General features: G+C 39.1%; 1 protein-coding gene across 2 annotated transcripts; it reads right to left on the bottom strand.

Moving 5' to 3' along the window:
* Nucleotides 1-64: 64 nt before the first annotated feature.
* Nucleotides 65-18,011, bottom strand: arhgef5 (Rho guanine nucleotide exchange factor (GEF) 5). 2 transcript variants are annotated; one of them, XM_084089526.1, is made up of 15 exons: nucleotides 17,372-18,011; nucleotides 13,848-16,628; nucleotides 11,983-12,031; nucleotides 11,769-11,809; nucleotides 9,671-10,035; nucleotides 7,864-8,024; nucleotides 7,474-7,626; nucleotides 7,246-7,375; nucleotides 7,050-7,124; nucleotides 6,831-6,920; nucleotides 6,592-6,740; nucleotides 6,354-6,497; nucleotides 5,257-5,327; nucleotides 5,068-5,172; nucleotides 65-971 (listed from the first exon to the last, which is right to left on the bottom strand). In XM_084089526.1, exons 2-15 carry the CDS (start codon nucleotides 16,459-16,461, stop codon nucleotides 835-837), a joined length of 4,284 nt encoding a protein of 1,427 aa, XP_083945652.1. In that variant the 5' UTR covers nucleotides 16,462-16,628; nucleotides 17,372-18,011; the 3' UTR covers nucleotides 65-834. The 2 variants fall into 2 exon arrangements, with proteins under 2 accessions (XP_083945652.1, XP_083945651.1); XM_084089525.1 differs by having other exon boundaries at nucleotides 66-971; nucleotides 13,428-16,628.
* Between the last annotated feature and the right edge of the window lie 2,224 nt (nucleotides 18,012-20,235).

Here is a 20,235-nt window from a genome sequence, read left to right as displayed (position 1 = left end):
AAGTAAAAATCAAAGTGCACTTGATAAGACTAAAATCTCAACTGCTAAACTATGAAATGTTCTTTCAGGAAACAAATGATCAGTTTATTTTTTAAAGCATATTACAGTTATATGCCACTTTGTTTGAACAGGGAAGGCATTATTCCCTGAAAACATAATACTTTATATCTTTAAAGTTAAAAACCTATATTATGTACATTGTAGAAATTATGTACATTGTTATAACCTTGGGTGTTCCATCCTATTTTAAGTAGCCATGTATAATTCATGATCCTGAATAAAATGATCACAATTTGTTAAAGGAAAAGTTCACAATTTGTTAAAATTTGTCCTTTTAGCATCTTGTGTCCTGGAGCACAACAAACTCCTCTTTCTCCACGAGTCTGCAGTCAGACAGAATTGATATTCCATGTTGAAAAGAACTCGCTCATAAAGAGGAAAACGGATGGTGGTCTGATTTTCTGTCCAGAGTGACACCCCACTTCCAAATTATAAGACAGTCTTTACATGATGCTTACATAAACACTTTGCATAGATGCTCATTTGGAGCAGGTACTGCATTTGGCGGTGCCATTTGCAAGAAATCCTGAGATATCCAAGGAGCTCTGTTGGCACAATTCAGCATCATCCAAGAGTCTTTCTCAGGGTGTGGAGTACCCTGACATGGGTGCCCCGTCACCCTTATCAGCTCGAGTATATCCACAAAATAAATAGAAACTTCCCACATAAGTCCAAAGTTCTTGAAGGTTTTTTTACACAAGGCTTTGAAAGTAACACTAAAAAACTGTGGTAGAATAAGTCTGCCTGAGAACCTTGAAGAATGTACATATGGCTTCACAACGCAGCTGTAGCAATTTTCATGGTGTCCAGCAGGTTGCGCTTTCTTGTTTTGTCGCTGACTATTGTCTCCAGGTGAGACTCGGGGGCCCATCCACGCTGCCTGTCTGACAGACGGGTTCCTTCCACCCAGCCTGGAGGAAAGGGAGAGAATTCCATTAAAGGAATTTTTTGTCAAAACATCCACTTGCAATTTAATACGTCAGCTTGTAACACAACATTAGCATCATGCCTGGCATGTTTAATAGGAACTGGTTTTGGCAGTAGTTCCTAAGAATAAACATACAGTGTGCTCAGTGGAGTATTAATTCATTTATAAGTATTGTCAAGTCTCCTTTATTTACATAGCGCTTATACAATACAGATTGTTTCAAAGTAGCTTCACTTAGGAAAATAAATTACAATCAATTATGTAAACAATCTCACAGACGAATTCTGCTGTAAAGCAACTCTGCAGAAGACAATATTATTCAACTCAAGTCAGTGTTTCATTTCAATTCAATAGCGGCGTAAAATTAATCAATTATGAAACGAGTTCAATTCAGCAATAAGTACAGAACACAGTGGTGTCATCCAGCTCAATTCAGTTCAAGTTTTGTTCTCAGCTGATAGTGTCAGTACAGTCATATCAATAATATTGCTGAATAAGTGTATTTAATTTAAGTGTCTTTTAAACCCCAACTAAGCAAGCTAAAGGTGACTGGCAAGGAACCCAAACTCCATCAGGTGACACTGTACAGGACACCTCATCAGATTCAGTACTACAATTATATCATAATCAGTGTGTGGGCAAATATGCCAGTTTACTTCATAAACTGTGGCAATTAGGAATGAAATCTAGTTGTGAAAGAATGTTTATCACACCTGATGACCCAAATGACAAAACAGACATTCTACAACAGGGGTATTCAGTCTTGCTCCAGCAAGGCCACCTTCCAGCAGAGTTTTGCTCCAGGCCTGATTAAACACTCTTGAACTAGCTAATCGAGGGCTGCACCCGGAATCACATACAGTATGTGACAAAAGTGTTTGAATTCACAGCACTCATAAAAGAGTAGGCAAAAATTACCTGGATGACCTACTACCGGCGAGGTTCTGAAGTGTGCATACTTTACTATCCCATGAGGCCACGGGAGAGGACTTATAACGACGTAACTGACGCTGGTAGGTCACATGATAATGACAGCATGGCAGATGTAGTACAGAATTACATTTATACTAACACACATTCATACTATAAAAACATACTTTTTTTGACGGTCAGTGAGTAATTACTTTTTTTTTTAAATAAGTACCTACTCAAGAGAGTATGCGATTTCGGACGCAGCCTTAGGATCCTTAGGATCACAAGAAACTTCCAGGCAGGTGTTGGAGCTAAACTCTGCAGGAAGGTGGCCCTCCGCGAGCAGGATTGGACATATAGTAAGTACTTTTTTAATGGTTGCGAAGTAATCACTTATTTAAAATAAGTACCTACTACTCGAGAGTACGCAATTTCGGACACAGCCACTTAGTTCAGTTAAAGGAGCTCTTGCCTAATGAGCTGATGCTCTGAATCAGGTGTTAAATAAGGGTGACAACAAAATGTGCAGAGTGATGGGACCCCAGGAGCTGTGTTCAAATCACCCCATATACCCTCATTCACTGTTCCCAACATTACTCCACTAATATAGGAGTGAATGAAAACGAGTGAGCAAATTTGGACACTGCGTGCGCTGAAAGCACTGCCGCTTTTGCATAGTTTGTGCTTGCTGTTTAATGGTAGCTCCAGTAGTAATGAATAGATTTATTGTGAAAATCTGTATTCAAACTTTAAAGGTGCAGTGTGTGATTTTTAGCGGCATCTAGTGGTGAGATTTGCGAATTGCAAACAGTCAGATCGCGGCCAATCCTTCAAACTGCAAACTCGAATGAGAAGCTACAGTGGCCGACGTAGGATCGGAAGATGTCGTCGTCTGAGTCAGCAGAGAGTAGCAAGTCAAGCAATGAGGTTTCTTTATATTATATTTTATATTAAATTATATTTACTTAATCATTCAGTAAAACCACATGTTATTGCGATTATTTTTACTTGTTCATCATTGTGTTAGTCTTTTATTCACTGACTTTACCATAGCCTGTTTCCATGCTAGTTAGTATAAGATAAGAGCTATGGATACGAGCATCAAAGCAGCTAGGTAAGGTGAAATAGCTAACGTTACGATGTCCGAGGCGTCGTTCAGACAGCATGTTTTTCTCCACGTTTGCAGAGTCAGGGACAACCTGAGTATTCTGCCGCGTCTTTTTCTGCTGCTTCTCATTCAAGTTAGTGACGAAACGCGCTCTGTAGCGCTGTTTGTTCGCTGTCGGCTACGGTAGAAACATGACGTCACGATATGTCGACCTTCATAGAAGGGGGTGCCCGCGGTTATGTAGATATAAATGACTCATTCTAAGGTAATACAAACATAACGGTTCATTAAGTAAGGTCTTTATACACCACTGAAAACATAGTTATGGATCTTATATTGCATTTCTGTCAACAGATCCTCAGAAATATCACACATTGCACCTTTAAGTAAACAATGAAATAATCAATTAAAAATGTTATACCCGGATTATATTATGATATTACGCTGTAGCCACATTGGACCAGCGGTTTAGAAAATGGATGGATGGATGATTCACCGGTGGGCGCCATATTCTGGCGAGACCCGGGAATTCATTCAACCCTCACAGTGCATTATGGGTATTCTCTGGCCGTTGAGTGTAAATCAGTTGTACACTCGTTATTCTGATGCATTATGGGATTGAATAAATGCACTCGATAATGTCCACACAAATGGCTCTTCCCTCAAATAGTGCCTTATGTAAGAGTATAGGGGGTGATTTCAAACACAGCCCAGGATTGAAACCCACTGCCTTAATCAAACATGCCAGATTCAATTCATCATCACGTTAGAGCAGGGTTGGCCAGCTCTGGTCCTGGAGGGCCACTGTCCTGCAGAATTTAGGTGTTCGACTTGAATCTGCGCTGCACAGACCAATCAGTGTATGACATCAAAGTACAGCGTGAGCGATTAGAGAGCAGACGGCTTTCTAATCGCTCTTGTGATTACCTTTTAGCTCAATCCTCAATCAAACACACCTGAAACCTAACTCTTTAGGATTGTTTGAAAATTACAGGCAGGTTTGTTTGATTAGGGATGGAACTAAGCTCTACACAGTGGCCATCCAGGACTGAAGTTGCCCATTCCTCCATTAGGAGAGATTTGATATGTCAGATAAGGGAGACATCCTAAATGTGCACTGTTGGGAGTAGGCTCCAGGAACAGGGTTGTAAAACACTGATCTAGATGGCTTGAAGCAACAAGCTATGCAATGATCTGCTGAGGACAAGACCATTCAATTCAACCGGTGGAGCAGGGAAACAAAGACAATGCTCGATAGTCTGTTTTAGCTGACCAGGCGAGATAAGAGCCAGTGAACCTTTGCAAATGTTGTTAGGACTTGTAGAGCCATCGCAAATAGGCTTAAGCCATTTTCCAGAGTATGTTCTGGAGGTCTTTAGTAGTAGTTCTTAGTATAACTAAGCCAAAAGATGTTGCTCTAAATTTGTGGACTGTCACTTACCCCATACATTGGTATAGATGATGATTATGATCTACAGTACATGAACTGATTTGAAAAAGCTTAGGAAGTTGTAGGAGACCACTACAAATAATTGTCCCATATGCCTTTTTGTTCATGGTCTACACTGCAGAATTCTGAAACAACATCAGCTTATATTACTAGTTCTCCAAAATCTCTTCTGCATCAACAGTATAGATTAGTCTCATAAGTCTCATAATGTTGGTTATATACTTCCAGTGGAAGTTCCAAGACTAGACAATAACTGTATGCACTGTACAAAAAGGCCAATGCAGGCTCTGCAGGCAATTCTGTACATCATCAGCATGACATGTTCTGAAGATGAACGAAAGTCTTACAGGTTTGGAACGACATGAGGGTGCGTAAATAATGACAGAATTTTCATTTTTGGGTGAACTAACCTTTTAACTTTAGGTTGCTCCAGAAGAACTGGCCTTGTAACTGTACATTAATCTAAATGATGTAATGTTCAATAGTAATGTTTTGCATGTGGTAGTGTACTGTTGTAGAAACCAAACTGTAGCGATAGAAAAATAAATTCTATTCATGATGCTTTAGAAAGACTTATCTTTCCTTTATGTGTTCAGCGTTATAACTCACCATCACTACTCTGCTGGTGAATTAACAGAACGTCAGCTTTCTCTAAACTGAGTTCATCTGGCTGCTGGGCGACAAAGGCTCTGATGCACTGCATTTGTGAAAAGTCTGCAAATGGGAAAAGAGAGAAATTCATATTGTTAGCATTAGAATATTTATTTTGAAATTGCAAGAGCAGGAAGTGGAACATACCCTGAACTGCACTGAAGTCAATCTCAGGATAAGGACGTGAGAGTGCTGATATCCAGCGCAATTTATCAGCTCTGAGAGAAGATGGGTACAGATTAGTCATGCATCATTCTGCTCAACCAGATAGCAAAACAATAGACTGCCTGACTGAACTTCATATATGCTATGCAATAAAGTTTTCAAAGCGACAAATTTTACAAATGACGAACCCCTACAGCAGGGATGTCCAATTCTGCTCTTGGATGGCCACTTTCCTGAAGAGTTCAGCTCCAGCATATTTGCATGAAAGTTTCTAGTGATCCTGAAGAGCTAGTTCGAGTTTGTTTAATATAGGGTACGTTTGATGACGACAATGATGTACAAAAAGGTTTTGTTTTTCGCATACAGACAATGTTGTCAAAAATGATCCCCATTCACATGGATCCGCGAAAACGAGCGCACAGCCATCTTTAGATAGTTCTGTCCAAACATTAAAGAACGGTCGACTTTTATGTACGCCAGGTGTTTCCATTTCAGTTTTTCAAAATATTCCTTTTTTCGAATTGCCTGAAAAAAAACCCCATGCGAACGTAAAAAATAATAATAATGGACAGCCATTTTTAGTGATGTCTGAAACCATAGTGGACGTTATTGAGTGCACTCCTTCAATCCCACATTGCACTGCAATAACGAGTGTACAACTGATGTACGCTCAACAGCTGTCCGAATTCGCTCACACGTTTTCATTCGCTCCTTCAATTGAACTGTATTAGTAAACTAACGTAGGGAATAGTGAATGAGGGTTTAGGGGGCGATTTGCGGACCAGACAAAGTTGTCTGCGATTCTTCCTATTGTAAAGTCATGCAATGTGTAACCCCCTGTCTCTGATCCATTGTGCAATGTGCACACATCAGCAACTGAATGCTACCCCAGATAGTCGTGCAGTGTGAAAAGAACAGTGATCTGACGACTTTGAAAATCGTGCAATGTGAACTCGGCATAAAGCTAAAGCTAAACTCTGCTGGAAGGTTCCCCCAAGGAGCAGGACTGGACACCCCTGCCCTACAGCCTTGTGGACTTCACTGGCATGCGCACACGGCAGCCATTGCATGAGACTTACTGGGTTTCTGTCTTCAAAAGCAGGGCTTTTTGCGACATGTGCAGACGGAACAGGTTTTTCTGTAAGGAATGCAGTTTAAACCTGCAGTTCTCAACCCGCAGCTCTGACACAGGAACATGGTCGATAACTGTAAACCTACCCCCTCTGCAAAAAGGAAGTTAGCAAAGTTATGCATAACATTTTTTCAAAGAATATAAATGACAATTGAGAAATGGATGTTAATGAAGGTCAAACATACTCCTTCCACAAAGAGAGCAGGAGATAGTCGTTAAAAAGGTGCATGTAAACACTTCTTTCATCTTCCCTGTCTCTCAGGGAAAAGTCTCTCAGTTCAGTCACAGGTCCCTCTCGTACCAGTCTGCGGGACTGACTGATCAATGGAAGAGTCTAACAGACACAAATAAAATACATTATTATAAATATCATTATTTAGTTGGCATTCAGTACAAATGAAGTTGCTTAATGCATCATGCTCACCCTACACTCAAAGTCAACTTTGGCATTGAGAGTCACAAGTGACTCAATGTTCTTCATTTGAGAGATACTTTCATTACTTTCCTGGATCATCTGTAAAGCAGCAAAAGAAGCATGGGACAGTGGTAAGAGAGAGAAACTGAGATAACTGATAAGAAATTCCAATGCAGAGATGTGGGTGACATAACCACATTGTTTCAAGTACATAAAGAGTAGTCTCACCTTTTCAAGTAGTTTCATGGCCTTAATGGCCTGTGCTTCATCCTTGGTCTTTGGAGCGGTTCTCTTTACTATATTCTACCGATAAAGAAAGAGCATCGATGATCATGTTGATATACTATTGGCTTATTTGGACAACATTCGAACATAGATGAAGAATGTGAGAGGCAGATTTAAACAGGACCGATGAAGACATTACCTGCACTAGCAGTTTGAGGCGAGTGATCCTTTGGAACGGCAGAATGAGGAAAGATCGCAAAGGCAGTCGTTGACAAACAGGGTTACGCTGTAACTTTTCCACAACTCTACGGAATTCATGACTCTCGTCCCTATGAGAGACGGTGGAAAGAATCAAAGAAATCGTATGGACAAGAAGAAAAGAAGAAAAGCACATTTCCACTTCAGACAATTGCAAACAAATACTCACATTAATCTTTGATACGTCTTGTCCTGATATGATTGGTTGGTAAGGTATGGCACATAGACGTTTCGGAATTGTGGACAGTGTTTGATAATGATGTCGCAGACGGTAAAGTGCATTGTGTCCTTCTCTACTGTTTCTTCCAGGTGAGACAGAAACCTAAATTAAAAGAAGCATATATTAGTGGCATAATTCAGATTTCAGAGCAGACATTTTAGAACTGACTCCAGGGTGTTGTCAGAGTTCAACTGGAAAGCGATTGGCTGGAGATGAAGATTTCATGCACATTTAGGGAGTCAAAGTTGTCAAATGGTGTCAGCAGCACACACAGTAGATGTAGAGAACCAAATATTTTTCTTCAGTAATTCTGTTATTGTTCAGTGACATGATTCTAACCTGTGACTGATGGCTCTAACATCATTTAGCCTGGAGAACAGCCAGTTTTTGTCTTGTGAAGACAGGATAACATTGAGCTGCTTGGACATGACAAAGTTCTCCACTACGATGTCCAAACTGCGGCAGTATGATGCCTCAGAGGTCACGACCTCAAACCTCACCTGAAAAATACAGATTCTTTATGGTTATGTCCTTACTAGTAAAAATGAATATCTCACAATGTTGTTTTATATCTTATTGACAAACCTTTTCTCACAATTGCCTTTTTATTTTCACTATGAGGGCAGAAACAAAATTCCATATTGTCCAGATAGTGTATACCATAGATATCATATAAACGCTAGATGTCTTATGGCGCAGTAACTTCCGGCATCACCGTTCGGCCATCTTGTCTCAGTGAAGCTGTGCATTAAGGTGAGTGATCAGCATGCACACAAATCCTATTATCTCGCTGAAATCTTGACGGATTTACAAACGGTTTGGTTTCTTACAAACGTTATTAACGTGGCTATAATTCAGAATGCTTGAACATGTATGTTATAATTTTTCATATGTATGCAGTATATGTATGCAGTGTCATAACTACATCTCTGACGTTTATAACAAACCAAACCGTTTGAAAATCGGTAGAAAATTGAGCAAGTTATGGTTATTTAAAAGTACATGCACCATTAAACAAGTGAGCGAGAACACTGTGGCAAGATGGCCGCCACGTGCGGACGTCGACCTCCATTGGCCAGCAGCGCGCACGAGACATCTAGCCTTTATATATGATATCTATGGTGTATACAGTGGACACTTAAGTCAAGCTTAAATATGTATGAATTTCATGCTTGCTTTTTGTCTTTAAAATATATGGCACTTGGTTTGAAACGTTATTATCTAGCATAATGGCATTCATATATTTTTAAGTTTATGACTTAGGGCACTTTTACACAACAACGATGTACTAAAAGCGGGAAAGTTTATCCTTTGTGTTTTTCGCGAACAGATGACAATGTTGTCAAAATAATCCGTTCACATGGATCCGCGAATACGATTAATTCGCTCTATTCTGCTGCCAGGCCAGTAGTTGGTGATGTCAATTTAAGCAATAAACCCCCCGAAGCATCGTGCCTAACAACGCCCCTTAGCTATTCTAAATCCACTGTAAAACACGGCTTCAAGGGGCTTATTGCTTTTATAAAATGGTTACTCCATAAAAATATTTATTTTAATATTTATTTTATTCATAAACGTTATAACCACTGATCTATATAGAATGTCATTATAAAGATCAGTGGTTATAACACATTTATTCCTCTGCCAAGCAATGTAGTTCCAAAGAGGTTGCCAAGCAACACATGCAGCAACAAAGAATCACAAACAACAGTTGCGCAGTAATACTAATGTAATGCGGTCACAGGTGTATGTTTGTTGAGTAATTTACAACGGCTTTGAACGCGGTTCAACCAATCAGAATCAAGGACTGGAACTATCTGTTTTATAATTGTAAAGAAACACTACGCATTTATAGACTGAACACATAATATATTATGTGCATTGCATCACCGTTTTCACAAATTGGTGTTTTACACCGAGACGATAACGATAAAGTTTTTAAAAAATTTGCTCTTTGAAACCCGTTTTCAAATGTTTGTTTTCAGGCCCCCAAAACGTTGTTATCATGTAAATAATAAAGCGCATAAAAAGTGTCCCGTTTTTAGTTGAAAACGGTGTCGTGTAAATGCCCCTTAGTGTGTCAAAATACTTTTTATGGCAACTGAGTTGTATGCAATGTTAGGTGATACTGAATCAATAATTCTACCTCCTGCAGACGTCTCGCATCTTCAGTGAATTCCCCAAAATCTGGGCTGCTCCTCACTCCCGGGAGCTCCTGCCACAGTGTGGGTGAGGATGCAGAGATGGACAGGTGAGGGGAAGGGGGTCTGTTTATGGATTGCTGAGGCACATTAAGACTTTTAAAGGGGTTGGTTTGAAACAGAGTGTGGGGATGTAGGATGACTGGAGGGAGAGGTGGGAGAGGTCTGTGTGATAGCTTAGGGGAATGATTTGGAGAAGAAGATGAACGGATATTGAGATTATCTCCACTTATTGATATAGAATCGGTATGAGACAGCAGGATCTCTCGGTTCTGGACCACCTCACTGTATTCCTGATACAACTGAGAGTCTGCAAGAGAAAGAGACAGAGATATCATCATGTATATGGTTCTAGAGCAGTGGTTCTTACCTAGAAAATCTTACCAGATTTTATATTGGATATCACTGTAAAAAGTTGACTTAACTTTTAAAAAAAATGGGAAAACCCATTGGTTTATTTACTTAAAGTCCCCCTGTGGTGAAAATCAAGTTTTTAATATTGTTTATATGTCTATGTGGTGTTTTTAATATGCTTTAAGACAAACCATGTGCAAAGTCATAAAGCAGCACCATTGCTGAGTATTTACTCCTAAGCCAAAGACAGTCCCAAAATTGCTCTTTGAAATCGCTGGTGTCTCTGACGTCACAAACTACCTTGTAACCAATCACGTCAAAGTGTGATCGTCAACGAGTGGATCTCTGAGCTGGTTTGAGTGAGTGGAGGCGGGGGTAATTTGCATATTTATAGAACTGTATACTAAATGAGGCAAGGGTGTAGAGTTACATTCAAGCTATTTTAAGGCATGAAGACATTTTTAAAGGAAAACGCGTTTAAATATGTCATTTTGGTGATCAAAGTTTTAAGGGATACAATTACTGACTACAGGAGGACTTTCATTTTAAGGCACTTTTTACTAAAGGTACTAAAATAAAAAAAATAAACAAATGTCCTTAAAATCAAGCAATGCCATTTATTAATATTACGAGGAACTTCATAAGCAACCAATGATTCGTACAAAATACATTGTGGTTGGCACAAACCAGCCATGTTTATTTTCATTGCAAGTGATCTCGTGTTTAATGCAGACTGGGTAATATCTTTCACCTTGGGTTGTTTTGTTCATGGTTTTTAAGGATAAGGGCATGTCATGCAAATTGCCTATGCTGGCATTAGGCATAGCCTTTACCAAAAAACAGCTGAATTTGCACCAAAATTATGGGAAGTGTTTTCTCCTGCCTTTAAAACATGACTAAGTCTATTTAATTTGTTTTAAATTGTTTAAATTTAAATTGTTTTATTTAACTATGCATAACTTTATGTTTAGTTGCATTTTGTATTATTTGGATTAGCAGTTTTTTTTCCTGCTTTCCACAACCCTCCCCAGAACAGACTGGGGTTACAAAGAAAAACAATGGCAAATAATACAATTCTAATCATAAAATCATGTCTAGTTGGATACAGAAAAAGGCAGGAAAAAAAAGAAGCTAAACCAGTTTATCCACCAGTTGAGAAACATTAGTTTAGAGAAAATCACAAGAGGTCAGAGTACAGTAGTTTGCGAACAAGTACAGCAGGTCAGTAAATTAAAATAGCTAAAAAAGATGTACAAGCACAAACATCCATGAAAACATTTTTTTTTTTTGGTAATACTAAGTATTTGCAGCTGTTTATCTGCAGTTCCAAGTGATGTGCAAGCACAAACGTGTTCTTTGCCTTGAGGCCTAGCAAAGCAGCATAGTTAGGAATGACAAAACTTTCACTGCTCTGAACATCTTAACTGTAACCCATAAAGAACCATAGATTTTGCACATTAAAGCCAGTTACAATCATATTATGTACACTACAGTACAATAATTACAGAGGGGCACGAAAATGGTTCTTGTCATGTCAACAAAAAAAGGGATTTGTATGTGTCTTTGTAATGTTTTAATGAACTTTAAAACACTAATCATCTGTTATAACCATGTACATATACATTGTCATGTACATGTAAAGATCAGCCATGTGTTGCATAACAAGAAAAGAAAAAAACAGACACTTACTAAAGAATTTAGAATTCCTCTTTTTTGTCCTCCCAAGTTTCCTGAAAGTAAGACACAGAGAGAGAGAAAATGATAACTGAGATATTATGGACATTTGTAAGACTTTCCACATACAGAATACTGCCAGAGGTGATGGACTGCATATGTGGTTGGTAACCCCTATTTTGGAATATGGGACATACAGTATACATGCTGTAAAGTCTGGTTCTCCTACCTTAGATCCATTTCACTCCAGGTGGAACTTAATTCATCCTCCTCATCATCTATACAACCAAAACACAGAAATCAGCACATAACACAATGCTTTTATTTGGCATCATACTTCTTAATCTTCCCTTAACCAAGACAGAATTAGAATTTAAGCAGCTGAAAACAAGTAATATGTCAACTCAAGCAAAACACATGTTGTACACAAGGAAACGCTTCAAAATCTTGCTTTCCAGTGAATAACTGAACATAGACTAGACTGTAAGACCTCTGGCGCAATTCAACAGCTCTAATGGAAATGTGGCAATAAACTAATAATAACCCTAATGCAATCAAAAAAAAATTCTGAAGAAAAAAACAGGAAAAGGTACTGTGGGAGGACTTGTTAGTTATTACATGAGAGTGGTTTAGTTTGTGAAACAACGGAAATCTGGCAGTTCATAAGTCTGCCTCTTCCAAGAAATGCTGCTGTTTAAGGAGTCTTGAGTGGTCATGACTCCAACCCCCGCAAGAATCCCCAGGAGCTTCTAGGCTATTAAAATGAGACCACACACACAAAAAAAAAGTACACGAATTTCTTTAAAATAGTCCTAAAAGTTTACCCTTTCTCAGGACTAGTTTACAATCAGTTGTATGTTTCTGTTGTCATCAAAATCTGTCTTTGGCTAATTATGTCAGGCACAGTCAATATGAATGAAAACTGTGAAGCAAAACGATAGAAATGACCATAGCCTGGGACATTTTGTGCTCTCTTTCTTTAAAGTGTCTATGAGCACAACCAATCCATTTGAAAACTGGTAACAAATCATTTCAGATTTCAACAGGAAAAAATGTAGGGGCCATATTTTTATCCATGCGCTGTAACATTGGTCACACTTTAGATTCACGTCTAATTCTCAATATTAACTAACTATTAACTATGATTTTTGCCTCAATAAACTCCTAATTACTGCTTATTAATAGTTAGTAAGGTAGTAGTTAAGTTTAGGTACTGGGCTTAAGGGATGTAGAATATGGTCATGCAGAATAAGGCATTTAATATGTGCTTTATAAGTACTAATATACAGCCAATATCCTGGTAATATGCATACTAATAAGCAACTAGTTAATAGTGACAATTGGACCCTAAACTAAAATGTTACCAAAACATTTAATACAGCTCTGCATGCCCTGGATATGATTTTTGGACATTTTTAAATCTATTCCATGGCTGAAAACAGTCTCAACATACCTGTCAGTGAAATGTTAGGGATTCTCAATTGCATGACAGGAAAATAAACCTGACCCGCCCATATTGACACTTATTTACGGGAAGATGACTCATGGAATTCTGTGTTGCACTCTTGCATAAGCACATTAAAACTCTCTACTTGACATAACAGCACTGGTATATTAACTTTGATAGAATAGGTTCAGTCCAATTTAGCCTTCTTATGTTAATTCTCCTCTCACCTGATATGTTGAATATTCTCGTCCTGCGGTCCCTTCCAACTCCTTCTCCCTCTTCCTCCTCTTCTTTCTGATTCTCTTCATCTTCTTTGATTTTCTCCGCTGCCTTTCGGAACCCTCGCCTCTTTATGCGAGGCTCATTCCCCAAATCTTGAAAACTACTAGAGCTCAGAACGTCTTTCTTTATAAAATCTTTCTTCTTAGAAACTTGTTCTTCTACCTTCCTGTCTGCCTCTCCTTCTAAGGAAACCATGTGCTGGATAGAACTAGGATCAAGCCGGTCATGTTCCTCACTCAACTCTCTCTCCGTCCCTCCCAGTCTTTCTCCTCCCTCTGTTAGTTCTTCCTCTTCCCTTGATTTGTCCATTTCTCTCTCACCCTCTATTTGTGTGTTGGTTTGCGTGTCTATGTGTGTAACACTACCTCTTGTATTTTCTGTGTCCACCGCATTCAGACCCAGGATCTCTTTCACCACGTTCTTGGCCCATTTAAGATGAGGAGCAGTAGAGCATCGCTTTCGTTCCTCGGTTGTGCCCCACGTGTCATCTGAATCAAAATGCTTCACGGTTTCTCCAGTAGCTTCTTTTTCTCCTCCTTGTAATGTGTCTTCAATATTAATTTCTGGAGCCCCATGACCATTATCCTTGCATGGCCCTAAAGTTTCAGAAGGCTGTGTTGGGAAGAGTTGGGTGCCTTGTTCTGATGCCTCACTGGAAATAATCGTTTGGCCTTCCAGTGATGTTACACCCTCTTTTGCCAGGTCATTAATTTCTGTTCCCTCCCCTTTGTCTTCCTTAGGAGAAAGAGTGAGGTCATCCATCGCTCTTTCAATGTCTTGTTCACTGTGTTCAACCTTTTCAAATGCATTTGCAGTGCTCATTTCACCTTGGTTGTCCACATCATGACTTGAATCCTGATTGGCTGCTTCCTCAACAGTAGTATCTACATATACATTCTGTTTGGTTTGGGACTTGGGAAGGGTTTGACCAATCACACAAAAAACTTTTAGGGGTCCTTTTGGAGCCCTAGGATCTTCTCTCTCGTGCGATGTTTGGTTTTCCAGTTCTTCATCTTTTCTGATCTCTCTGCCCTGAGCAGTTTCATCTTCAGCAACTCCACCATCCCAGAATTCTTTGCAGTCTTCAAAATCCTCTTCCTCAGCATCATCCCCTCCACTGGAGACTGTCACAAATCCATCTTCTGCTGACATCATTTTGTCTTTCTCTGGTTCAGATTCTCCCTCACTTCCTTCCTCATTACCCAAGTACTCGTGTCTATTGTTTTTTTCCTGTTCCTCTCTGCCTTCCTCTTCCATGTTATCGGTCACATTCTCCGTTTCCATCTGCCACTCTGTTTCCAGGGCTTCACTTTCACAAACCCTGTTCCCTTCCATGCTTTTCTCCTCCCTTTCTACATCCACATCCCTCATGAACTCCCCAGCCCTTTCAAGTTCTCTATACTTGTCCTCAAGGCTCTTTTTCTTGTTTTCTTTCTTTCTCTCAGGTTCTTCTTCTTTACCAGTTGTCTTGCTTTCTTTGTATCTTTGGTTGTACCTCTCTCTAGCTCTCTCTCTCTCTGTGTACTCCTTTTCTAAATGGGATTCTTTTCTCTCACTTCGAGGTTCCAGCCACATTTTCCGTATCCTGGTCTTAGTTTGCTTTGTAACTGCTTTCTCAGCAGCAAAGCTTTCACCCTCCTCTTCTTCCCTCAGTGCACTCTTTACTTCCTGCTCTTCCTCTGTTCTTCCCATCAGTTTCTCTTTATCAATCTCAGACGTGTTTTCTCGTTCTCTGTCATTAGGGTTCTCTCTCATTTCCCTCCCTTGTTCATTCTCGACAACACTTCCTGAAATCAGCTCTTCACTACTTTGTCTGCTCTTCTCCATTTTACTTCTCTCTTTCTCTCCGTTCTCTCTCCTCCGCCTCTCCCTCTCTTCAAACTCTCTTTCAGAATACCTATCCCTCTCTCTTATCCTTTCTCCATCTCTAGACCTCACTCTCTCAGTTGTGTATGAGTATGCATCTCTGTGCATTCTTTTCTCTTTGGAGTCTCTAATTTTATCTCTTAGTTTATCCGTCTCTCTGAGTCGCTCCAAATTTTCTCCTTTTGGATCACGATAACCTGTTTCCCGGTAATCTCTTTCTCTTGGCATCACCATGTCTTGCCTTCTCTCTGCTTCTCTATCTCTACGTCTGTCTCTCTCTCTAATTCTGTGTACCCTTCGATCTGCATCGTTGTCTCCTTCACTCTTGCAGAGTTTGTGTCCATGTTTAGCATCCTCTTCTCTCTTCCTTTCCTTAACCCTGTCTCCATCACTGTCTCCTTCGCTTTTTGTATCTCTTTTCTTAGATCTCTCTCCCTCTCTCTGTCTCTCAGTCCTCATTTCCCTATCTGAAAAGCTCTCTATCTCTCGTTCCATGAGTCGAGGATAATACCTGTCTTCTCTGTCTCTTTTTCTAAGTTTGTCTCTCTCTCTGTCTGTCTCTCTTTCCCTCATGTCTGAAATGTCATAAACACCTGGGTAACTTTCTCTCCTTCTTTCTTTCCTTCCAGAGTCAATCTCCTTATCTCGTTCCCTTCGTCTCTCTGGCTCCTCCTTCATGGGCCTTCTCATTTCATTTTTCTTCAACTCCTCCCTGTATCTTGTGTTTTCTCTTTCACTCTGTGTGTCCATTTCTCTGTATCTCCTTCTTTCCCTCTCTCTTTCATTTTCATACAAAATGTCTTTCTGTCTTACTAAGTGATGCTCCCTTTTATATTCTGAAAGTGGCATCCTTCCATCTCTATCTTTGCTTGGTTTTGTCATTCTTGGAAAAGTGTCCCCTTTTCTCCTCTCATTGTCTCGGTCTCCATATTCAGCATGTTCTGACACTGATGACTTTCCATTTGCATATCGATCTCCATCTCTCTGCCTGTCTCTTTCTCTCCAGTCAATCTCTTCATCTCTTCTTCTGGTTGCAGGAAATTTCTCCCTACCCTTAGTCCAATCATATGAGGCTGGCTCCATTTCTCTTTCTTTGTCTCTTGGTCTGTCCATGTTTTGATGTTCCCAAGTCTCTTCACATAGGTCTCCTTTGCTGATCAGCTGGTCACGGTTTGCGTTGATTGACACAACCTGTCTAGTGCACCTCAAGAAGACTCTATTTGCACAGCGTCTTGAATGGCCCAATTAGTTCGACAGGTTTCCATGTCAAAATAGAGAACCTATAAGGGGTGAAATGTTGTGAAAAGTCAAAAAATAAACCAACCAAAATTCATATTCCAAGAGGATCACAGTCAAACATATTCTGGGAAATCTTTAAAACTTTAGAGTATCTTGTTGCAACATGTCAGATATACATCTTGGCAACTTACACAGTCACGGTTAACGTGGCCTGGCATTTTCTTGCACCATACACTACCAAATAAGTTACAACGCAACAGAAATATACAGTTCTTGTCAAATAAGTCACTTCAAATCAGTGTTATGATGCATAATAGATATTGGCAATAATACTAAACTTATACACTCCTATAAACTAATTTAACTAATAAGAACTGTCACACTATGAAATATTAATGCAGTTGATATGCAAAACAGCCTGATTGTCAGTTCAGCAAAATGAAAACGAATCAGTGCTTACAAAGAATGTAGTTGAACCAACCACTGCCCTATGCTATTCTTGTACCTTGTTCAGAGGCATTTCAAATAATTCATGCATAGGAAGAGCCAAAACGCTATTAAGAGGGGTTGAAGGAACACAGCTTCAACAAAGCTGACTGTAATGTAATGAATTATATTAACGCACAAAAGCTTTAACAAATTCTACAGCATAAACACAGATACATATTCCCAAGCATGACAAGGCAATATTTGGACATGTTTGTTTACAAGAACTGTTTGTTTTACTAAAGTAGGAAAAAAAAGGATAGAAGAAAAAGTTTTGGGAATAATGCAGAGGACTCACCTGAGAAGTGTCTTGGGGGACGCTTTTCTGTCTCTCCCCCTCTTTTTCTTCGCTTTCCAGACAAAGTGAAGCTAGCAGGAATTGCACAACTCATAGACATTCCACATATCAGTGTTTGCCCACTGAGAGAATCAAAGTCAAGTGAGATAAATGATCTACTAAAAACACTGATATAATTATCCGGCCTGTTTCTGACCTACTTAATCTGTTCATGTAATCAAAAATAGTTTTCAGCACAGTAAAGTTTCTCACCGTGTTCCTCTCTCTTTTTTTCTGTTTCTCTCTCTCTCTCGTCCCCTCCTCCCGCCCTTCTCAAATTCCCAAACAAGTTTGAACAGATTGACACTTATCTTCCTCCCTCCTCCTGTTTCTGTGTTCCTTACACTTTTCCCCTCCAGCACTGTCTTCAAGAGGCATCCAAAAGTACACGTCTGTTTAAGCTTACACGCAGCTTTTCTTTGCTTCTCATAAACTCAGTAGACTCACAGTGATTGCGTTATAGCTTGTTCCAGTAATTCAGCCCTTCACTCACCTCACCCTCACTGGCACTGCATGCTTCTGCCTCACAGAAACAGGAAGTTCACAGTCTGCTTCTCTCTGCTGTGCTGTGATTGGTGGAGTTGAAGATGCTGGGTGTGTCTTTTTTCTCAGGTAAAAAGGCATGGGAAAGAGTGAGAGCAAAGGGGGAGGGGCGGACAAGTATGAGTGTGTCCACACCGTAATGTCGTCAGCAGCTTACGTAACACACAAAAAAAAGTTCTCAGAAAAAGCTGTAAAAGACAGCAGGAAGCACATATGACACATTAGGAAGTATAAATTGTAAAAAAAATATATATATGTTTTTGATGTTTTATAAAACTTTAGAAATCTACTTCTTTTTGCTCTTTATGTGCAAAGCCTTTCAAATTATGTTTAATTTGTGTATTTCTGGTATATTTTTGAGTGGTCAGTCAGCAATATTGGATGCAGATTTTTTTAATTGTAAGCATTATCTTTGTAATCCAAAAATGCTCCAGTTTAATTGATTATTTTGTTATAAATAGTCAAGTTTCCTGTCATCATATTGAACCATCTGAATAAGCTCAGCTCCACAGTGTTATCTGAAAGCAAACATGCAAAACTTGATCTAAACAAAGCTAATACAAATCAATGAAATGTCCTGGACAAAGGTTAAGAGAAATGATCAATCAACAAAGCATGTTCTATTGTAAGGCAAAAAAAGACTAATTTGGGAAGACTGCAATAAACTAATCAGATACTTTCAGTGCAATGGCAAAGATTGAGCATATCCTGACACCCAACAAGGTTAGTTATTTGGTTAGTTAATAATTATCACAAAAAGTAATTGCAGGAGAACAGATACAGTATATAAAACATAGGCTACAATACCAAAACATGTCTCACAAAAAACTAGTGCACTTTAATGACTTTGATATTATAAGTATTTAGTTAATCATTTAAGTTTATCCTTTATTCTGTTTGATTTATATCCATTTGTATTCATCTCTAGCATTTTCCAAGAACATGAATGTTGTTTGTGTTCACTATTCACAATATGTTAAGAGATATAGCTTTAGTTATATTGGACGCATTCCAATGACTGGTATTTCTTATAGAATTGATAGTTCAAGGTACCAGATGTGCTTCTCCATAAATAGTGCTTTAAAAGACTGTATATAAAATGCTTGCTGTGCATGCTTTCTTTCTTCTAAAGGTGTCAAAACCACAACGGATTTATACTTTAGTCTATATATCCTTGCCGTTCATGAGCTGGGTCCGAAAGCTTAAGAAATGCTGCAATAGGAGGATGCATGCATGCATCAAGGCATGTCGAATTCAATGTTAGTTTCATCTGATCGTGTTTTGAAGGTAGCGAAGGATACATCTATGCTGCCTTCAAAACACGATCCTGTGCTTTCCATTCTGTGACAGTTGTCATCAGTTTGTGAGTAAATGTACATTTCTGACCAACATTTTCCATTACTGATATCATTTCTAGCGAGAAATTACTATAGTGATTAAATATTTGCTTAGTTATCTCCAAAGCTAGCTCTATTTTGCTGTAGATCATTAAAGGGTGGTTGATTATGATTTTATTCTTTACTAACTTTAGTTAGTGTGTAATGTTGCTGTTTGAGCATTTACAACATCTGCAAAGTTACAATTCTCAAAGTTCAAAGCAAAGGGAGATATTTGCTTTTAAAGAAATTTTTTTTTAAGGACTACAACAAATGACTGATAGGGACTACACACGGGTTAGTGACATCACCAACCCTAAAATTTGAAGGAACGCGATTTATAGATTATCATGACAGAATATGCTAATCAATGACTAGAAGATAACTACACATAAGGTACATAAATTCATCAACTAACCATTCAGAAATGTTGCCTACACGTTGTCACTTCTTCTTGAGTCTCTCCATCTTTGTCTGACACCGGTTTGAACATAAAAGGCTAAAAGTTTTTGAAATGTTCAGTGCATGTCTGTGTGAATGCAAGCTGTTGAAGCTCCGCCCTCTGTGCCCAGCAGCTCATTTGCATTTAAAGGGACACACACAAAAACGAAGCGTTTTTGCTCACCCTCAATTTTAACATACTATATAAAAATATCTGTAGGGTATTTTGAGCTAAAACTTCACATATACACTCTGGGGACATCAAATACTTATGAAGTATTTTCTTGTGAAAAGGGCATTATACCTCCCCTTTAAACCATTACGCTGCCTCAGAAGTCTGTAATCAGTTTTGTGATACCTTTGTGTGCAAACGGTGCCTACAAAGTCATTGCCTGATAAGGCAGCGAGACACCAAGTCAGCTGCCTGAGATTTCGGACGCAGCCCAGAGGCCTGTTGCAGTTGAA

Source organism: Abramis brama, assembly GCF_963993115.1.
Source record: "Abramis brama genome assembly, chromosome: 17".
NCBI lineage: Eukaryota > Metazoa > Chordata > Actinopteri > Cypriniformes > Leuciscidae > Abramis > Abramis brama.
The sequence above is the reverse complement of the archived record's forward strand: the minus strand, read 5'-3'. Positions and strand labels throughout refer to the sequence as shown.